This window comes from Scyliorhinus torazame, chromosome 14 (assembly GCF_047496885.1).
Source record: "Scyliorhinus torazame isolate Kashiwa2021f chromosome 14, sScyTor2.1, whole genome shotgun sequence".
In the NCBI taxonomy this organism is placed as follows: domain Eukaryota; kingdom Metazoa; phylum Chordata; class Chondrichthyes; order Carcharhiniformes; family Scyliorhinidae; genus Scyliorhinus; species Scyliorhinus torazame.
Genome location: NC_092720.1, coordinates 61043079 through 61064707, shown reverse-complemented (window position 1 = coordinate 61064707; position 21629 = coordinate 61043079). Strand labels below are relative to the sequence as shown.

General features: G+C 44.3%; 1 protein-coding gene across 1 annotated transcript in view; it reads right to left on the bottom strand.

The window, feature by feature from the left end:
• The window catches only part of cops7a (COP9 constitutive photomorphogenic homolog subunit 7A), a 56319-nt gene that overhangs the window by 744 nt on the left and 33946 nt on the right, over positions 1–21629 (bottom strand). The window contains exons 4-6 of the mRNA XM_072474280.1: positions 12710–12798; positions 8884–9086; positions 2513–2618 (exon numbers count right to left, since the gene is read on the bottom strand). Coding sequence (XP_072330381.1) covers positions 2513–2618; positions 8884–9086; positions 12710–12798 — 398 coding nt within the window. The remainder of the gene's footprint in view (positions 1–2512; positions 2619–8883; positions 9087–12709; positions 12799–21629) is intronic.

Sequence of the window (21629 nt, the reverse complement as noted above, 5' to 3'; positions counted from 1 at the left end):
TATTGCTCTACAATATTCATTAAGTTTATAATCCAATAGCATTTAAAACGATGAAGCAGTTTTATTAGGAAAATAAGACTATGGCGCTATTTTCCGGCCACGCTGCGCCGGAAGAGCAGGCCCGTGAAAGCGAGGGGACCCCCTCCCGGGATCCACCCGGCCCATAACGCCTCGCGAGATTCAACAGAATCTCACAAGACATTGCATGGAGATCAGTTTCTGGCAAATCTGCATATTCCCAAGGTCCCAGAGGCTTTGCGATTCAATCCCTTTGCCTCGGGCAGGCGCCGTTTTGTACTGGTCCCCACAAACGTAGACCAGATGCAACAGCACACGTAAGGGTCTCCAAGGTGATCGGTGGCCCTCAGCTGCATGCCCTTTGGGCAGGGCGGTGCCCTGGCACTGCTGGTGCCACCTGAGGAGTGCCAGCGCGATTAGGCCGGGGTTGCCCACCGTGGGAGTTGGGGGTGTGGTGGGGTTCCAGAGGACCCTCCCATGTTGCAAAACACTGAATGACAGGAAACAAGTGATTAAATGCGCTCAGTCAGGGATTTTGTACCCTTTTGGGAAGATCGCACCCTTTGCACAAGTTTTCTCCAGGTCCTGTTTTGCACCAGTCTCTTGTGAAAGGCAATAAATATTTAGGACCTTTTAGCTATAAAACAGAATATCTTTTGTCTGTGCAGCAACAGCAACTGATGTTCTTCAGTGTAACAAAGGCTATGGACATCAAAATCTATGTATGTGAACCCATACCCTCTTGGCATCCCAGTGTCAGATTTGGGCGATACCCCAAAGATGCACTGGGTAATCCCTCCCAGATGTTAGGGTTCTCTGGCGATTGTCCAGAAGCATCAACTTCCCCTGGATAATTGCACTAACTTTGGAAGGTTCTGCCAGTGTTACACAAGTAGTTATTCTGGAAGAGAGAGTGCAAGAAGAAATAAAAGCACATGTAACCATGTAACTATTTTAAAGACCCAGACCGATCCCTGCACGAGACACATGCCCACACTCCTGAACTACCATGATATTCTCCCTCCACCGAATACCCTCCTCCACCCCAAACACACAGGGTGCCCCTTACACCATGAACTTGACCACTGTTGTCTGACCCTAAACTCCATCCACCCCCCCCCCCCCCCAAAATCGCCGATTGCTGCTTGAGGAAATTATGGCCCATGGTTATATTTGGGAAACCCCAAAAAGTACTGAATAACAATGCAGATGAGGAATGAAAAAAAGGACTTGTATTTACATTGTGCCTTTCATGATCTCAGGAATCTCCCAAAGCTGTGGGCACAGGTCTCATTTTGGCTCTGCGTCTTGGTGTTTCAATTTAGTTCAAGTAGGAAGAATAATTAACATGGTCTTGGAAAAATATACTTAACATTATCGAGCACTTCCTACCACCCAACATGACCATATCTCAGCAAGTCGATCTCTACCTTCTTGGCAATGGAGATGTCTAGGTCAGGTAATCCAGAGTGAGAATTTGAAAAGAAAGAAAAATTATCAAAACATTTTACCCAAAATGTAGAAACGTTTCAATTGAGTTCACGAGAGGGAGAAAAGAAACAAATATATCCTCTCTCACTCGGTGTTTCAATATGTCACACCCATGAATGGATTACTTTTGAAACAATGCTACTTTTAGATTTCCAAAGCACTTTAGAGCCAATGATGTACTTTGAAGTGTACCCAATGTTGTAATATAGGACTTTACCTAGAAAAGTGGTTAGAATCTAGAATTTACAACCAGTAGGCTGTGTAAGGGAAAGCAATGTAAGCAAGCACAAGGGAGAAAGCAAAGGATATGTTGATAGAATTAGATGGATGAAGGTAGAAGCAAGCTCGTGTGGAGCATAAATATCGACATGAACTGGTTTCTGTCCTTTAAATAGTTAATAGTACTTTGTGATAGGTAAACATGATTATTGTAGTAAAAATACTCAAATGACAGACCTGCACTTTACTTGGGCGTGTCCTAGCCTAAACACAATCTTTATCCTTTCCATGTTCACTGCTTTCTCCTAGCTCCCATCTACCATTTTCATCCAAACTGAAGCTCAAAAGTCTGACGTTTAACCCATTTATAAAAGCACATTTGGTTGTCAAAAGGCATCTAAACTCCCAGGCAGCCAACACAGCTCAAAAATGCCAGGACAGGTGCACTTTTCTATGGTAGAGTACGGTTCCATTGTACATATTATCAACTGTTTGGTTCAGAATACATAACCACTTTCTCTAAATAAGTCACTCAAAAGCAGTCCTGTGAAGTTAGGTGGGTATTAAAAATTATTGGAGGTGAGTGGGCAACAGAAAACCAGATTAATGATGCAAAACAAAAAGGAATTTGACGAACAGATGGCAGTTGCACACAAGGTTTTTTTTGAACATTATGGCTTATGGAATTAATGACAAATTCCCGGCAACAGATGAAACTGCACGCGTTCTATTGAAAAAGCAAGATTGATGGGTCAATAAGTCCTTTCTTTTCATCTTCACTCACCTCAGTTTCTACCTGTTGCTGAGTTTTTGTGTGGCCTTCCTTATACTGATTCACGCGGAGGACTTGTTGCTCAATTCCTAACAAAACTGCTTGACAACAATCACACCTGTTAACAAACAGGACAAATTGGTGGAATACGACTCTTTTTTTACAGTTGTCAAAGGCAAATTCATTTAAAAACACAAGATAATCGATGAATAAGGTTTAATAAACTTGTGGCAATCTAGAATATATGATGCAATTATAGTATTTTTAAAAAGTCATAACTTTCATCTCAAGGTCAAAAAAAACTGGAACAATCCATTCAATTATAATATTGTTTGACACAATTATCCTTTTGTTACAGTTAGCTAAAAGTCTTGAGTACAACTGTGTTCAAAAATATTTCAAAAAGGCACATTTGTTATACTTCTGCAACATTCCTACTTTTCAAACATTGAAGATTTATTTCTAGTAATTGTCGGGTTTTGTTAAAGAGTATATAGGCTTGCACCTTTCTGTTTAGATTGCAATGTTATTTGCAAATGATACAAGATAATACTGTGCTGAACATGTGCTTCATGTTTCTATTTTATAAGGGTCCAGATTTAACGAGAAAAAAACCAATACATCTCAGTTAACATTATATTTCCACTATTAAAAAATCCTTAAAAATATGGAAGAATGTGGCACTGGGAAGGGATACATCTATGGTATTGAACGTAATTTCACTTTAGGATAGCAACAAAGGACATAAAATGGGTCCTCCGTATATGATACATTTAATTGTGCTAATCCAGAGAGATATACTTGCAATAGAGGGAGTGTATCAGAGGTTCACCAAATTAATCCCTGGAATTGCAGGGATTAAATAAATCTCCCATATGAGATTGAGGAGGCTGGGTTTGTATTTCCTAGGGTTTCAAAGAATGAATTCGCAACAGGGTGACTGTAGATGTAGACAAGGGGCGCGACATGGGCGCAAAATATTGCGAGTCAAAAACCCAAATCTCGCCGGTGACTTCCCGCTTTCATACTCCAAACCCCCCCCCCCCCCCCCCCCCCCAACTCAAGAAGGGTCAGGCCCCTCATATCTTTAGCAATGGGTCCTGCTGCAACCTCCCCCTTCATTGCATACTCCGGTTTACAACAGGTTTTAAAACGTACACCTGCGACCTCACCTCTGAGGGAGAGTTTGGAGGTAAGCACGCAGATCGTCATTATCCACCAGGGAGTTCTTGGGGGTGAGGGAACCGGAGAGTTCAGGGGACCCAGATAAGAGGGTCAACAGGTTCAGTGGGGAGGGTGGGCGGGTTGAGCAGGCTCCGAAGAGGGAATGTCGATCCTTCTGGGGGAGGGGTGGAAGGAGGAAGTGTCTGCAGGGGCAGACACTGAAGCAGCACAGAGACAAAGGTTATTTTCTGAGCTGACGGTGGTGGTGAGATGCTGTCTTGTAGGTAGGGAAGGGCCATGGCTTGGCCCCAAAAAGGCCTGAATGAGAACACAACAAAGCCACTAACAAACCTCACCTAAAAAGGAGGCTGGAATCTACAGATAATGGGCCTGTGCAACATTATGGGACCCTGGCAGCTGGGCTTGTAGGAGCCACAATGTTTTGGGGTGGGGGGGTGGTGTGTCTGCCAGTGATGTTTTCGGATCCTGTTACACAATGAGCTCATTCATGATGCCACATGATGATCCAACTTCCCTATCAACACTCGTTAGCCTTGATGGATGAGCCATTTTTGCAGTTACGTAGCGGTGATGTATGCTTGTGCCACTGATTAACCCTTTTCACAATGAGCTCCCCAATGTCAATTCCTTCTGCATTCTTGGAGAGGACTAGCCGATTTACTGTATCCACTACAAGGCCAAAGGTTTCACAGTTCACCAGGCCACCAAACTCCAATGTCTTATCATTGCAGTAGCATCCTTACAAGCTGCCCCCCACCCCACTCTCAAAGAGGGTATCCAAGGCAATCGCCCGCTGAGTGGGGAAAGGCTGAGTGGGGAGAGGCTCATCTGGGGTCTTGGCCAGTGCAAGCGATTGTAAAGAAGTGGAACAAGTGAGAAGGTTAGCAATCACTGACCATCTGTAGGATACTCCCGGGTTTGAATAGTCAATGGGTCCGGGAATCCTCAATGGCCACTTTCTTCCATTTCAGTTATTTCACAGATACAAACATGGAGCTAACGGAGTTGGTGGTAACCCTTCATACTGTGCAGCAGGAGAGGCAACGCCAGAGGGGGCTGGTTTAGCACTAGGGGGCTGGTTTAGCACAGGGTTAAATCGCTGGCTTTGAAAGCAGACCAAGGCAGGCCAGCAGCACGGTTCAATTCCCGTACCAGCCTCCCCGAACAGGCGCCGGAATGTGTCGACTAGGGGCTTTTCACAGTAACTTCATTTGAAGCCGACTTGTGACAATAAGCAATTTTCATTTCATTTCATTTTCATCAACGTGTGGCTTCGTGGAGGAAGTAGAACCAATAAGTGGAGGGGGGGGGGGGCAAGGCCTGCTCAGCTGCTGGAGGCTGGACTACAGAGAGTGGCTACTCAGATGCGTAATCAGGTCAGAGTCTACCGATAGCATTTGACATATTTGGAAATGAGTGAGAACCAGTGCAGGAGACGACTCCGGATATCCAGGGTCACGGTCACTCAGCTTTGCAGGAATTGCCACCACATAGCCCCAAGGCCACCCATTGCCGTTGCACCGAATGTCACCGCTGCCCTAAATTTATATGCTAGTGGCTCCTTTCAGGACTCCACCAATGCCCTTTGTGGCATCTCCAAGGTGTCAGCACAAAGTACATTGGGGCGGCCATGTAGGTGTTCTTTGGGAGACCCCATGACTAAATTAGTTTTGACCGGGACCAGGCTAGCCAGAACCATGAGGTTCACCCGCATAGCTGGCTTCCCTCAAGCACAGGGAGCCATTGACTTCACACACCTGGCCCTCCACTTCCTGTGGTATCAAGGTGGCCCTTTCATAAATTTCAAGGGCTTCCATTCCCCAAATGTCCTGCGTCATCTGTGACCATGACAAGCTCATCCCTGCAGTTGTGTTAAGTTCCCGAGGAGTCCCATGGCAGCGGCATACTTGGCTGCTCTCAGATATCGGAGATATTTGAGAGCCCATTGGCTACAATGTCGACTCCTAGGGGACAAGGGGTATCCCTCAGGACGTGGCTGATGAGGCCTGGGTGCTGCATAGAGCTGTCAGATTGTGCCTATGCTGTCACAATGAGCCCTACTGTGAATGTCTGCTTCCTTCCTGGCTAAAGGAGTTTTGTGAACTCCCACTGACCAGGGTAATATCTGGTGATGATAATACATGGACAGAGCCATCTCTGCTGATGAAAGCTTTTCCTTATTTAGGGTGTCCCTGAGCATCTGGGTCATTGGTGGTGCCAGAGGAACAGCTCTCAACAAGGGAGCAACCGCTGGATTTCTTTGTGCTGAAGTCAGACTTCTCCCAATGACTGGGTTGGATAATGGCATTGGCTGTGGGGGGCTCCACATGGGCAAGGTGACACTGGCATTACTGTGTCCGGTCAATGTGAGGGAAGGCCAACAGGTGTGCTGACATCCTCGCAGATGGGAGATGGAGACAGTGCCATTTGTCAGCATCAGCCTTTACTTGTTAGGTGCACACCGCTGTGTATATGGGCAGGTTCTGGAGCAATGGAACTAGAGCAGGGAGGCACCAAGTGTGTGCAAGAACTTTGGTTGAATACATCCTTAGACAAGTGCTCGCTTGATGTTTTCCCAGGATCCACAGCTGATGTGGAGGCAGCCTGCTGTCTGCCGCACCCCATTGTCTGAGATCACTTTGGCAGGTGTCCTCTGGAGGGAGACAGATGGGTTGGACACCCTAGTGTCTCCCGGGGAAGGCCCCAGGTTATGCACCAGTTTCTCCTCCTCCATCTTGGAGAGCACGGATGCCCCGGGTTCCTCCTTGGGATAGAGGGGCAACTGGAATGAGACCGAGAAGCCCCTGCCAGCCTCTAGCACTCGTGGATGTCCACAAGTACTTGCACCATGACACTGATGCCCTGTGCCATGGAGTTCATGGTCAGAACCACGCAGTGAACACCTCCCGCCATGGAGTGAATGCCCTGCACTCAGGTCTCTAGTATGGATGCCACCCTGTTGGCTCAATTGCTTCAGAGTGTTGGCACTATCACATCAGGCACAAGGTGACGAGACTCCTCCAGTCGACCTTGTAATCAGAGGAGTGTGGTGGATATGTCTACCTGATGTTCACAACTTTGCATTTGTAGATCCTGCAGCTGAGGGAGAACAGTGTCAGAGGCATGTCATCTGACTGGGGCAGAGTAGAGTTTTGGCCTCCAGCAGTTCTCCAATGCCAGATCTCTATGATGCCCTGGCCGCCACCTACTGTGGATCAGCAGAATTGATGTGCTCACCAGTTAGTGACCCAGAATGCAGCTACTACTCATTTCCACTGAGATGTTTGTCTCTGCACTGTCAGAGGGTGTGGGTGACAGTAATGACACCTCCTTGATGGCAATGTTCGAGAATTTGTCGGAGCTGCTCCCCTGGGTGGTCTCTGAAGCCACAGTTGTGGATGAATCAGGCTACTCAACTGATTTTCCTGCAAGGCAAGGAAGATGGCATTAGTGTGTGGTAGCGGCAAGAGGATAGGAGAGAGGAAACCCATATGAAGCTGGCTGGATGGATGTGTGTATTTTGGGTCCTCACTTTTTTTCTATTGTGCACACCTTGCCCTTAGCACAGGAGAGGCCCTGTTCCTCCTTGGCAAGCTGGAGGGCTCCCTCCTCAAAGGGTGAAACTATTTTCAGTTCAGGCTTTCCTCCGTCTGTGCTCTCTCCTTTTTGTTGTGAGCCAGCTTGTCCTACCCTAGTAGACAGATAGGGAGTATTTAAACATGATGTGTGCCAGGTCAGATGGTAACAATGCAAGGCATGTGTGGTTGGTGAGTGGAAAGTTGGCTGTTGGTAGCTGCAGGGGAGATGAGGAAGCATGCAGGAGGGTGAGTGGTGGAGCCCAGTGAGGTGGCAGTGAGTGAGCTCCCAGTGGATGTCTGACAAGTGTGCGAGTGGTGATTGGTGACAGATGAGAAGAGTTACTTACCCTGGGAGCATGGGGGAGGTCATTCATCTTCTTTCTGAACTGCACTCCATCCTCCTGTGCAGGGAGCAGCCGCGCTGTCACCACCCCCCATGCGGTGTTAGCGAGCTTGCTTGAGGGTCTTCACCCCGACGGAGGATACAAAACATCATGCCTGACCTCCACTGCATTCAGCAATCTGGTCAGTGCTCCCACTGATAAGTATGGGATCCTTGCAGCTATCCTCTTGGTTAGACTTTGAACAAGTGCAGGGGAAGCATTTAAATGGTGTGCTCTGTGAAGGGCTCAGCCGAGACTGGGGTGGGTGAATCAGAATCAGTGTAGCGTGAAACTCGTGCAAAATGTTTTGTTTTTAAGGTACTAAATTTATAGTGCAAAAACAGGCAAAAAGGGCTTCTCCCGATTTTCTCACCCAAATCAGTGGAAAATTGTGCCCTAGATGTGTCTGATGGTTGGTGAATCTAAAACCAGAGGAAATAATCTCAGGTCAAGAGGTAGGCCATTTAAGATTGAGATGAGAAGAAATTTCTTCACTTGGAGAGTGTGATGAATCTATCAAATTCTCCATCCCAGAGGGCTGTGGAAGCTCAATCAGAGAGCATGTTAAGGGCAGCATGGTAGCATAAGTGGCTTCACAGCGCCAGGGTCCCAGGTTCGATTCTCTGCTGGGTCACTGTCTGTGCGGAGTCTGCACGTTCTCCCAGTGTCTGCGTGGGATTCCTCCCGGTGCTCCAGTTTCCTCACACTGTCCAAAGATGAGCAAGTTAGGCGGATTGGCCATGATAAATTGCCCTTAGCAACCAAAAAGGATGGGGGGAGGGGGTGGGGGGGGGTTTTGGGTTGCGGGGATGGGGTGGAAGTGAGGGCATAAGTGGGTCGGTGCAGACTCGATGGGCCGAATGGCCTCCTTCTGCACTGTATGTTCTATGTAAGATAGTGAGCATGTTCAAGACAGAAATCGATAGATTCCTGAGACACATGACATCAAGGGATACGGAGATAGTGTAGGAAAGCGGCATAAAGGTAGATGATCAGCCATGATCATCAGGCTCAATGTGCAATGGCTTACTCCTGTGTCTATGTTCCTATTTTAGGAGGACCATAATATGCTATATCCAAATTCTGCTGCAATTAACCTCGATATCAGTCTGGATATGAAAGAAAAATCATGAATGTTCCATTAGTTTCATTAAGATACTAACACTCGTCGAAAGGTTTGTGATTATGCCCCAACATTGTCCAATAATAATTATTACTAAAATAACAAAGAAATTACCATTCCTGGAGAGTTTTAACAATGTTGCTGATGTCTTGCTTTTGGAGATCTCTGCCAATGCAAAAGTCGACCTCAAGAAGCTGATTTCGCTGATCAAGTTTGCCTTGTATTATATCAGTATAAATAGCTTCAATAATTAAATCCTCCAGTTCTCTGAGGTTCTTTATATCAAGGTCTTTCAGGAGCATGGAATATGGAATGCACTGCCGAGTTAGAGAAGACTCGTTAACAACTTCAGTACAATTTCCAAAGAAAGCACACTTTTGATTCCTGATTTATCTGAAATAATGGGCAGGATTCTCTGGCCTCCTAGCTGCCTGTTTCTCGGTGGCGGGAGGCGGCATGCCAGTTACTGGCAACGGGATTCTCTGCTCCTGCCGTTGTCAATAGGATTTCCCACCTCGCGCTGCCAGGAAAATCTGCGGGTGCTCTGCCGGTGGGAACAGAGAATCCCAACGACCGGAGAATATGATAAGATATGGCCCATATATAACATTACAGAACCAAATATAAAAATATAATGAATTGTTGAGAGATCATTCATTACTTCCAATGTAATATTTCTGAAAGATATTAGCAAAATTGCAACTAAGGGGAAAAAAGACCTTGGTTTCAATTTTTCATGAATATTAACTGTTACAATATATCCAGCCAATATGAAATTATTGTTTTCATACAGACATAAAGCTCACATTAGCCATAGCTTTAAAAAGATTTGTAGACAGGTATTCTCTTGATGTAAAGTATATACTAATGAGTCGTGCACACATAATGGCACTAGCACAATCAGTTGGGGGCTGGTTTAGCAGACGTGGCTAGACAGCTAGTTTGTGATCCAGAGCAAGGCCAGCACTGCGGGTTCAATTCCGTACTGGCTGAGGCTATTCATAGAACATACAGTGCAGAAGGAGGCCATTCGGCCCATCGAGTCTGCACCGACCCACTTAAACCTTAATTTCCACCCTATCCCCGTAACCCAATAACCCCCCGTAACCTTTTGGGGTCACTAAGGGCAATTTATCATGGCCAATCCACCTAACCTGCACGTCTTTGGACTGTGGGAGGAAACCGGAGCATCCGGAGGAAATCCACGCAGACATGGGGAGAACGTGCAGACTCCGCAGACAGTGACCCAGCAGGGAATCGAACCTGGGAGCCTGGCGCTGTGAAGCCAGTGCTAATCACTTGTGCTACCGCGCTGCCCCAAAGGCCCACCTTCTCTGTCTTGACCCTTGCCTGAGATGTGATGATCCTCAGATTAAATTTCCACCAGTCAGCTCTCCCCCTCAAAGGGGAAAGTAGCTTATGATCATCTGGGACTATGGCAACTTTACCTTTCAGTTAACTTTAATTTTTGAGTTTGTCCATCAAGATATGGACAAGGGAAAAGTCTTCTCAGACCATAGTTCAACACAGATTCTCGAATAGGTCATTTTAGTAAAACCCTTTCTTCCAGTTAGTTGAATTTTCCCACAATCGTTATTTAGCAACGAGACTATAGGGGCAACAGAAGCAATTGTACAATGCTGGCAGAGGTATGAACCACAAGAGCAGAAGTGAAGTGAGAAATTCACTTTCTAAGAAAGGAGCGTGGACAAAAAGAGATTTAGATGTTAATTTAAAACAGTTCGGATTTACTTAGGATGCACATAAAGATATTATGAATTTGAAGATAAAATTTGAAGTGGATGTTAATGCTGAGGGAACAGAATGCATTATGGGCAGCTGCTTAAGAATTACTATGATCAAGCACAATTTGGTTGGATGACAACACTTCAACTAAAACACCTTGCATTTCCCCAAGCGTGCCTTATTTCTAAGTATGTAATGTAATAGTGTGGCAGTTTTATATTTTTCCCATCATCAATCCAATAGGTTCGGAATTATTTGCCAATTTAGGACAGTTTTGTGCTGTCAGCCCATAACTAGGAATTGGATAACTGACCAACCCATTTCATTTAGAAATAAGACCGACAGGAGTCAGGGAAATTCTCATCCTATTAGTTTGTGCTATAGTCAAACCCACATCTTGAGCAAAAGGGTTAGGTACACACAACAGCATCATCTAGTTCCCTGGAATACTTGTCACTTTGTTAAAACTAAATAGTACACATAACAAGTACACAAACATGAGAAATAAAACATTCCAACTGTAGTAGCATATGTGTGTGTGAGAGAGAGAGAGAGAGAGAGAGAGAGAGAGAGACTGTGCGAGAGAGAGGGAGAATGTGCGAGAGAGAGGGAGAATGTGCGAGAGAGAATGTGCGAGAGAGAATGTGCGAGAGAGAGAATGTGCGAGAGAGAGAGAGAATGTGCAAGAGAGAGAGAATGTGCAAGAGAGAGAATGTGCAAGAGAGAGAATGTGCGAGAGAGAGAATGTGCGAGAGAGAATGTGCGAGAGAGAATGTGCGAGAGAGAATGTGCGAGAGAGAATGTGCGAGCGAGAGAGAATGTGCGAGCGAGAGAGAATGTGCGAGCGAGAGAGAATGTGCGAGCGAGAGAGAATGTGCGAGCGAGAGAGAATGTGCGAGCGAGAGAGAATGTGCGAGCGAGAGAGAATGTGCGAGCGAGAATGTGCGAGCGAGAGAGAGAGAATGTGCGAGAGAGAGGGAGAATGTGCGAGCGAGAGAGAGAGAATGTGCGAGCGAAAGAATGTGCGAGCGAGAGAATGTGCGAGAGAGAATGTGCGAGCGAGAGAGAGAGAATGTGCGAGCGAGAGAGAGAGAATGTGCGAGCGAGAGAGAGAGACTGTGCGAGAGAGAGGGAGAATGTGCGAGAGAGAGGGAGAATGTGCGAGCGAGAGAGAATGTGCGAGCGAGAGAGAATGTGCGAGCGAGAGAATGTGCGAGCGAGAGAATGTGCGAGCGAGAGAATGTGCGAGCGAGAGAATGTGCGAGCGAGAGAATGTGCGAGCGAGAGAATGTGCGAGCGAGAGAATGTGCGAGCGAGAGAATGTGCGAGCGAGAGAATGTGCGAGCGAGAGAATGTGCGAGCGAGAGAATGTGCGAGCGAGAGAATGTGCGAGCAGAGAATGTGCGAGCGAGAGAATGTGCGAGCGAGAGATTGTGCGAGCGAGAGATTGTGCGAGCGAGAGATTGTGCGAGCGAGAGATTGTGCGAGCGAGAGATTGTGCGAGCGAGAGATTGTGCGAGCGAGAGATTGTGCGAGCGAGCGAATGTGCGAGCGAGAGAATGTGCGAGCGAGAGAATGTGCGAGCGAGAGAATGTGCGAGCGAGAGAATGTGCGAGCGAGAGAATGTGCGAGCGAGAGAATGTGCGAGCGAGAGAATGTGCGAGCGAGAGAATGTGCGAGCGAGAGAATGTGCGAGCGAGAGAATGTGCGAGCGAGAGAATGTGCAAGCGAGAGAAAAAAAAGAGAATGTGCAAGAGAGAGAGAAAAGAGAGAACTGTATGATCGCCGAGACAACAGAATGAGACTTAAGTTTATGAAATATTTGCTATCAAGCAGTGCTTCTGACTTTAGGGAACTTCCCAGACATTTCTTAACAGATCCAAGATAGTCTTAGTAGCCCTAAGAGATGGAACAATACTTTTCAAGTATTGCTACACTGCGTTAAATTAGCTATGGATTTCGGTGTAGTGCATATTCACTTTTAGCAGTAACATTACCAATTATAGAGTATTGTTGCTATCATAAAGAAAGAAATATTAATCCCCATGTAAACAAAGTACACAAGTTCAATTGCAATTATGCAAAAATATGCCGGCTATAAAACTAAATTGAATCAGAACACAAAAAGAAAAATTACTTCAGGGCAATGAGTCCTGGACACCTAGCATGTATGCACAAACAAAATCTTAAGTACCTTCATTCTTGCCGCCAAGCTTACTATGGTGAGATGTTTCAGCTTGTTCTTCTGAGCTAATGTTAATTCGGGTAGACTTCCCTTAATTGCTAAACAACAGAAAATATGTAATTCTAGAAAGAACCTTTAGAGTTAATTAAAGCAAGAATCATACAAAGCTCAAATCTGCCAAGTGCACAACCAATTAGCCAAAGGAGGTTATGTTCGGATCATGCTTTCTTTAATTCCCCCAAAGCCCATTTAATTCTTCAAATCAATTTAACAAACACTTATTTAAAAATAGCATGATTCCAAAAATAGTCTGTTGTCTTTAGGTAACTTTTGACATGTATTTATTATATTTGTATGCTACTATACAAATGAATATAGGAAAGATAATGGAGGAGCATTTATGTTTAAACCAGCAACTTGTAGAATCAGAGTGAACATAAAGAGCTAATTAGAATTATATTATTGGTTCAGGCATGCTTTTAAATAAGCATGACCTGTAAGATTTTGGAACATTTGTTTTTTGCATGAATGTCAAATTTGTGGAAATGTCAAACAAATTCTTTAAGTATGGCTGAGCTAACATGAGCTTTTTCATAACTGAAATAAACTCAATAATGTACAATACTTTACGGATTAAAGTTAAGCAATTTATAAAGAATCAACACTTTGCCAATTATTCTCATATTAAGACGTAATTGGTATTGCTTGTGAAAACTGTGACCAAAGTCAATATGCAATATGCTTATTAGACATGAAACATCAGTTTGAGCATTGCGAGTGCCACTTGCATTTAGAAGTTACTGATTTCAACATTATATATCTATAAATATATACACAATATGCATTTGTTTTCCTACAAATCCAAGACAAAAGAAAACAAACTTGCATTTAAGTTACAAGACATGATAACCTTATGGTTATGGTACTGGACCAACAATCCAAAAATTGGGAGTGGTGATTTATGGGCTGTGTGATTCTTATTCCATAATACATGCACGTCTGTTTGCCCTGGGGCAACCAGGGATGAGGAATAAAAGTTATATGCATTACATTTCAAAAATAAAAATAGGCAATTTAGTTTTTTTCTTTAATTTAAAAAAGCTTTCAATAATTCAAAATAACCAAAGTAGCAACGTGGGAATTTAAAGCAAAAATCTGAAGTTAAGAATTTTTTTTATTTGCTCATGGGATGTGGGCCCTGCTAGAAAGACCAGTTTACTGTTCACTGCTAATTGAGAAGGTGGTGAGGAGCCACCATCTTGAAACATTGCAGTGTGTGTGGCGAGGTGCACCCATAGTGCTGTTGGGTAGTGCTGTTGAGTAGAAAGCTTATTATATATTTCCAAGTCAGGATGCTGTGCGACTTTGCAGAGAATTTGCAGATGGTGATGCTCCCATGCGCCTGCTGTCCTTGTTCTTCTAGGCGATAGAGGTCATGGATTTGGATGGTGCTGTCAAAGCCTTAACGAGTTGCTGCAATGCATTTCGTTGATGGTACACACCAATGTTCCCTCTAATCTCCTTTCACTGCACACAGCCTATTTGATACATGTGTGGTCCTTTTAAACTTGTCAAGCACCCATCTTAAAGTGACCACTGCTTATGTGCAATATAGTTACCCCTTTGCAAAATCATGAAGCTTAGAGAAACCTTGATACTCACTGCATCCATGGTGTGGAAGAAGTGGCTATTTACAATGGTGGGTAGCATGTCAATAAACCCAATTGCTTTGTGCTAAATTATGGCAAGCTTGTTGCATCTTGAAGTTGCACTCAGACAAGTGGAGAATTTCCATCACAATCCTGACATGGTGGAAAGGCTTCAGGAAATCAGGTGAGTGAGCCTCTGCAGAATACGCAGCCTGACTTGCTCTTACAGCCACCATATACAAGTGGCAGGCCCAATGAATTTTCTGGTCAGTGGTGGCTCCCAAAATGTTGAATATGGAGGATTCAGCAATTATTTTGTTATAAAATGTCATGGGAGGTGGTTAGATCGCTTTGCCAGAGATGACCCAAATGTTATTTGCTACTTATTAGCTCAAACTTGTCCCGGTCTTGCTGCAGGCAGGAACAGTGTGAATTAAAAATATATGAATTGTACATTGTGCCCTCAGGATATCTCAATGCTTCTTGTCCACTTGTATTTATGGGAAAGACATTCTCTTCATTTCCACTTCTCCCACTCCACAATTTTGCCCAGTTTTTAAAGTTTTGCCCTTTACAACATAAACAGGACAGTAAGAGTTGGGTTGTCTCCCTCCTGCCCCCTCTTGTTTTTTAATGCATCTGGAATACATGCAGGTGGACGGCAACTGGTGGATACACATCACTGCTACCTTCCATTACTGGCAGCAGAAATTGTATCAGCCCATTAGATTTGGTGAATGAGGGAAACAGTTTTTTCCCTGCACCCCGTGCCCAGAGAGTAGCGTGATGCAATTATAGCAGTATAGAGGATTCACAAACAGCCACGGGAGTAAATTCAAAGCTTTAACTAAATTATTTCACAGGCAGGGTTTCTCACTACTACCGGCAGACTGCATCTTCAGCAAATGCCAGGAAGCCCATCTTTGATATGCAATGAGCCAAGACCTGAAATTACTGCAGTCATTATCTCCTCAGAGAAGGAATGTGATGTGGGAGCATGAAGGGCAACAATCTAAGGAACGAACCAATGGGCTTGAATACCTTACCCGAGTTGAACAAATAAGCCTAGCATTTGGATATTCAAGCTCTTCAACAGCTTCTTTGAGGGATGAGTATTGAGAGTATTATGCAAGGGTCTCTCAATCGACTCCAATTGCTTTGCTGATGGTTGTGAAAGTCACACTGCTGATACATTTCTAAGCATTTGATGGTTTATAATAATTTCTGCAGGCAGCTTCTCTAGCATCATTCACCCGATGAACTGCTGAAGATGACTTGCAGCTCTTCCATTTCCAGAAAAATGCAGAAAGCAGCAAAAGTACTGCCAAGATTTTTTTTTCCATTTTGGAAATAAAAGCTACATGTCAATCTCATAGCACACATCAATAACAAATCACTTTCTGATTTGTATTACTCCAACCACCGCTCTTTTAAGAGCACTTCAGTACAGGAGTATTTGTGCCATGACACTGGTTTGTTCAATTCGCTTCCAACCAAATTAAACTGTACATCTTCAGTGCTGAGTGAAGGGTCATGTGCTGATTATTCTCCACCTTCTGAGGCACAGATGTCTCATGTTTGATGCTAGTGCATGATACAATTGTGCTGTTTATGTATATTTGATCTGTGGGTTATGCTATGTACTTTAAAGTTCTTGAAGGCCCAGGTTCATCTGTGTAGAGAATGAATACAAATTAGGGGCAATAACATGGTGTTTCAACACAAGTAGATCATACATGCTGAGTAAATAATAGGAGAGACAAAAGTACAATCAGCAGTATTAGCTTTTTGATGCTCAATGTTTGGATTGGTTAAGCTATTGCCGAAAGCACCACCTGCTGAGACAGGAAACTTACCATGTATGAAATTCCATACGAGTCAAGTCATTCGTGAAGATGTTGCAGTCCAAACATTTGGAAGGCACCCATTCCTCAAAGTTTGAAAATTCTTAAGTATGTTCCAATAAACCTGGATTAATTAATTATAGTAGGCTTAAAGTCCACAGTGCAGGACATTATCAAGTTTGCTGAGAACAGATAACTAGGCAAATCAAAGCAGTAATAAAGAAACACCAAAGTTAGGTTTTTAAACAGCAGGAGAAAGGAAAGATCCTTAATTTTGAAAATAGGTTAAAAAAGTATAAAAGCTCCAATTTTAAGACAGGAAAACAGACAGACAGGAGGGGGTGAAGAGAGAAGAGAGGGAAAAAAAGAAACTGCAAAATAGAGAAAAGCAGCAAAGTTTGTATTTATCAGGAAAACGAAGACACGAGAGGGCTTTGAATCTAGGCTGATCTATACCTCAATCTTACTTACCCAGCTTAACAAAAATATATTAATCTTAAGTCTTCAAAATTTCAATAGCCCAACATCAACAGCCTTTTGCAGAAATAAAGTTTAGATTTCCACAAGCCCGTGCAAAGAAATGTGGTTCTTCATTTCACTCCAGAATGACTCAGCTCTGATTTAAGACTTAGCCTCCCTGTTCCGAATTCAAACATCAGAGTTTAACTTGATGTGCTGGGAGCTAGCTGTCCTTGCTTGGATGCCAGTGCTGGGTTTCCCAAGGCCTGGAAAGCCACAATTAAACATGCAATTTTCCAGCCCTTTACCATATTTATAATGCCAACCTGCCTCATCCCAGCCATGATAGCGGCACTAGATGCGCTAGAGCACACTCATCCCTTTGAGGAGTCAGCTGGGGCCAGAGGGTACCTAGGGGGGTGCCCAGAGGAGTACCCATACAACCTGTGGCGCTAGGCACGCAGTGGGCAGTCAGTGGCATGCGGAGTTGCACGGTTCCCGTGCCCCCACCCACTACTCCCCCAGTCATGGCAAACACCCCCTGGCCAGCTGCACACTATTGTCGGACCCTGTTTGTACTCCCTCTCGCACCCTCAGCAGCCATGTCCTTACAAGTGAATCTCTCCGTCGGCAATTCCTGCTGGTGGAGACAGAGCATCGCGGCAGGCCCGGAGAAAGCTGGGGCGGGCCATTAATGATATGGCAACAGCGTTTACTGTACAATTTGCATAGTCCCACCAGCGTGTGGCATAGAACGCATTCACACCGCTGTCGAGGGATCACGGCATGGCATTACATTTGCCGCCCGGCACCCCAATCATTGGTTGACGTACAATTCTCCACCCGATCGTGTTTCCCGATTCCGGTGTCACTGGATGGAGAATTTCGCTTTTGTGAGGGCCACAAAGAATCCACCACGGATTTGTAGAATCAAACAGAAAGTAACTTTATTTATAACAATATGTACAAAGTACCAGCAGTTCACGCCTAGTTCCCTCTCTAGCCGGTATCATACTGGCCAACTCTATTTATACAGCTGCACTGCTAAGGATTGCTCTGCCCCGCCCCCTAATTGGGGGAGCTCATATTCCTCAAGGACTCAATGGGGAACCAATTGTTCCCAGCCAATAGATCCGGAAAAGGTTATAACACCCATTGTCTTTATAAACACCTCAATAAAATCTCCCCATAACATTCTATTGCAAGCCAATACAATTTTATATTTTTTATTAATTTAAAAGGGATGTGGATTATGGAACAAGTTATCATAATTTATACTCAGTTACAGCATCATTTATGCAAATTTGCTCCGCAACCTCTCCGAGCTCAATATATCTTTTGGGTGGCATAGTGCTGAAATCTGAACACAGTACCACAGATAGGATCTGCCTTAAGGTTCTGTACAACTGATGCACCACTCCCTCAGGTATATTTCTACCACCTTCAGATAAAGGCCAAATAGGTCATAAGGCTTTTTGGTACTTCAGTACCTGCGTCCAAGGGCAGAATATTATGGTTCCTCACCTGTCCTGCTGAACTTATCGACGTTTGAATAGTTTGCCACATTTGTTGACCTTGCCCTGCCGCAACAAGCTGTAAAGTACCACCCCAGGTCACTGGCATAAATGCTGAAAAGCTGAGGCCTAAGTAAATTAGAAGGAACACCACTCTCAAGATCCCATAAAGTAGGCTTCCTTTATCTCCACTCTCAACCAATTCCTACACCTTACCTCCAGGTTGTCTTTGTTTTGTTTAAAAAAACCTTGGCCCTGTTGAAGGAATGCTGGTAGGTGCTGCTGGTTCAACTTGTTCTGCTTGTATTGTTTTAGTTTCTCTCTTCCTTATGTGGTCTACATGTTGCCTTACTTTTTTTGAGATCAACCAGATAGGAGGCTGCACTTAAAAGTTTCTGACAAATACTAAGTCTGTACCTCGAAGGATCTATCACTTTTAAAAGGAAGTGATTATTTTTTGTGTGTATAATGTATAAATCTGTATAAATATATAAATATTTCCCACTTTCTCGGTCTTTTAGCTTTGATAAAGGGTCATCTGGACTTGAAACGTTAGCTCTTTTCTCTCCCTACCGATGCTGCCAGATTTGCTGAGATATTCCAGCATTGATGTACTTCCCAAAAATAAGTATATGTGGCTAATTTGGTTTCAGATTCCAGCATCGGATTATGGACACATCTTTCAGGAGTTGAAATCCTGGCTTTACAATTCCTAGAGATAAACACAATGGTATTAACTCAAATGAGAAGTCCCCCATTGCCTTGTGTTGCTTTAAGGTAGGAGAAATGATGGAATATGCGGCAGTACTCCTGTTTGAACCTCGCCACAGCTCCCCATAGTTTCAGGTTAACCCTGCCCCGTGCAATTCCATCTTCGGCTTGCATTTCCGATTTTCATTTTGTTTTTCATCCCAATAGTTTTGCAATGGGATTTTATTTAAAAAAGAAAGATCCCAACAGGAATGGAAAAATTTAATTTTGGTTTGAAATAGGAGAAGGGAGCGTGCATCTTCTGGAGATCCTGTTAACCCGAGTAAACTGTAACTGGGAAAATGCTATGGTCACTTTTGCAAAGGCCATCGTGGGACTGAGCAATGATCATTAGACCAACATACTTGGGAAGTGAGAATAACTGAGTTATGGGCTGAAATTTCTTTGGCGGCGAGTACTTGAATATTTATTTATTTTATATTTTTTGTTTGCCGCAGAAGGCTGTGGAGGCCAAAGAGTTCCACAGATTCACCACCGTCTAGCTGAAGAAATTCCTCCTCATCTCTGTTTTAAAGGATCGTTCCTTTAGTCTGAGATTGTGCCCTCTGGTTCTTGTTGATACGCATGGTTAAGTCTAGTTTTTATACATTAGGCAACCCGATAGCTTTGCATGAAGATCCTCAATCTTTGGAATCAGATACCTGTCCAGTTTGGCTACTTGGATCAACTGTAAATTTGTATTCCCCCCAAATGAGGGCTGTTCTGTCTGACTTTAATAAGGGTGCAATGGGGGCAGCCCATTCAGAAAACTGCACTAGCTCCCAATTCCATGACTCCCAATTCTTACAAACATACAACTTCTGCCTTGATTTTTTTGATGCGAGATGTTTGGCGCTGGGCGAGCTCATGAAATTCTGGGGTAGATTTTAGCCGTGATGTCCTGAGTTCTGCCTTCTTCATTTTGAAAGACCTCAGGATATTTTTAAAGAAATATTTTTATGAAAGGCATTTTGCATATATACATAGAAATATCAAAAAACCACAGATACAAAAACATAAACCAACCACAGCTACTGATAACAGGCGATAGCCCACAACTCTCCTCGCCCGTTTCCCCCCCTCGTCTCCAACCCCCCCCAAAGCACAGAAAATACAAAATAAAACCTAAACCGCACACCCACCCTCCGGTTGAACCCTTCTGCTCCCTGTAAAGTGAATTTAACCTTTTCCAAGTGCAGGAATTCTGCCAGGTTGCTCGCCCACACACCTGCCTTTGGCAGCTCCAAGTTCCGCCAGCCAACAGAATCCGTCTCTGGGCCATCAGAGAAAGGCAAAGGCCATGACACCGGCCACCCTCCCCACCTGAACTCCCGGCTCTTCCGACACTCCGAATATCACATCTGGATGCGCGTCCACCCCTACACCCAGAATCTGGGACATAACATCCACAAACCCTGCCAGAACCCCCTCAGTTTGCATATGCCCAGAATATGTAGACATGACCCCCCCCCCAAGACCTATCCTCCACCCCTGCAAAGAACGGGCTCATCCTCAGAACCATCATGTGGGCCCCATGCATCACCTTAAATTGGATGAGGGTGCGTTCAGCCTCTGCAGGGCTTCTTTCCACAGCCCGGCCCTCACCTCACCACCCAGCTCCTCCTCCCATTGACGTCTGACCTCCTCCACTGGCACGCTCATAATCTTTTAAAATAAACTTCTTGTAACCTGCCAACAGCTACACGGACACAAGATCTCCAGCCAATTCAGTTTTATTTGATTCAACCAATCTTATCCCATGAGCAGATTGTTGCTGATAAGTCACTGGCGCAGATCTACTTCCCAAAAATAAGTATATGTGGCTAATTTGGCTGTTGTATTACTTAACTTTAGGGGTTGAACTTCACCTTGAAGATACTTAAATGTCTGCTCCCTATGATGGTTGCAGAAGGAACAGTATCCACTTCCATGACAAATGACTGCCAATTTATCAGGAGCTCATCTTGACATTATTCAATTGATATACGTCAGATTCCTCTTCTGATTATGGTTTTCTTTATTTAAGCTAGGTGCATGTCTGTTTGGCTCGGCACTGGATGTGGTCCAAACAGATAGAATCCCGGAAGTAGCATTTTTCATGGGGGTGATCTCTCCCCGCCTCACCCACCTTTAGCATTCATTATAACTTCTGGGTTATTGACCCGGTTGTTTTTTCTTCTGTCTCGTGCTTTTCTCATTTGTTTCTGCTCTATCGCTTCTATGCATTCAACTTTGCCTTCTCGACTTGCAAATGTTTTGCGCAATAGCTGATTCACCTCTGTTACCTGCACGCACTAACTCAAGAGCACTTTTCTCCACACTCTCAATTGCCTGAACTATATCCATGGATTTCTCTAGGGAAATCTCATTCTCTCCCAGCAGCCTTTTCCTATGTTTATTATTCACACCGCAAATTCATCTGTCTCACAGGTCACTCCGCGATGCTTCAAATTTGCATGGCTCTGCCAATTTCTTTAGCCTTGCATGCCACAATCATCTCTCCAGGTCCCTTACAGCAGAGTTAAACTTAAAACGCTGCTTGTTGACAGATATTGGGGGGTTAAAATGATCATTTACCAATGTTACAGGGTGGTGAAAAGACTTGGGGTTCGAAGTTTCTGGAGATGTTAAATTTCTAATGAGATTGTACGTTTGGGGTCCACATACTGCAAGGATAATGATTTTCTATTTATTCTCTCCTGTAATTTCATTA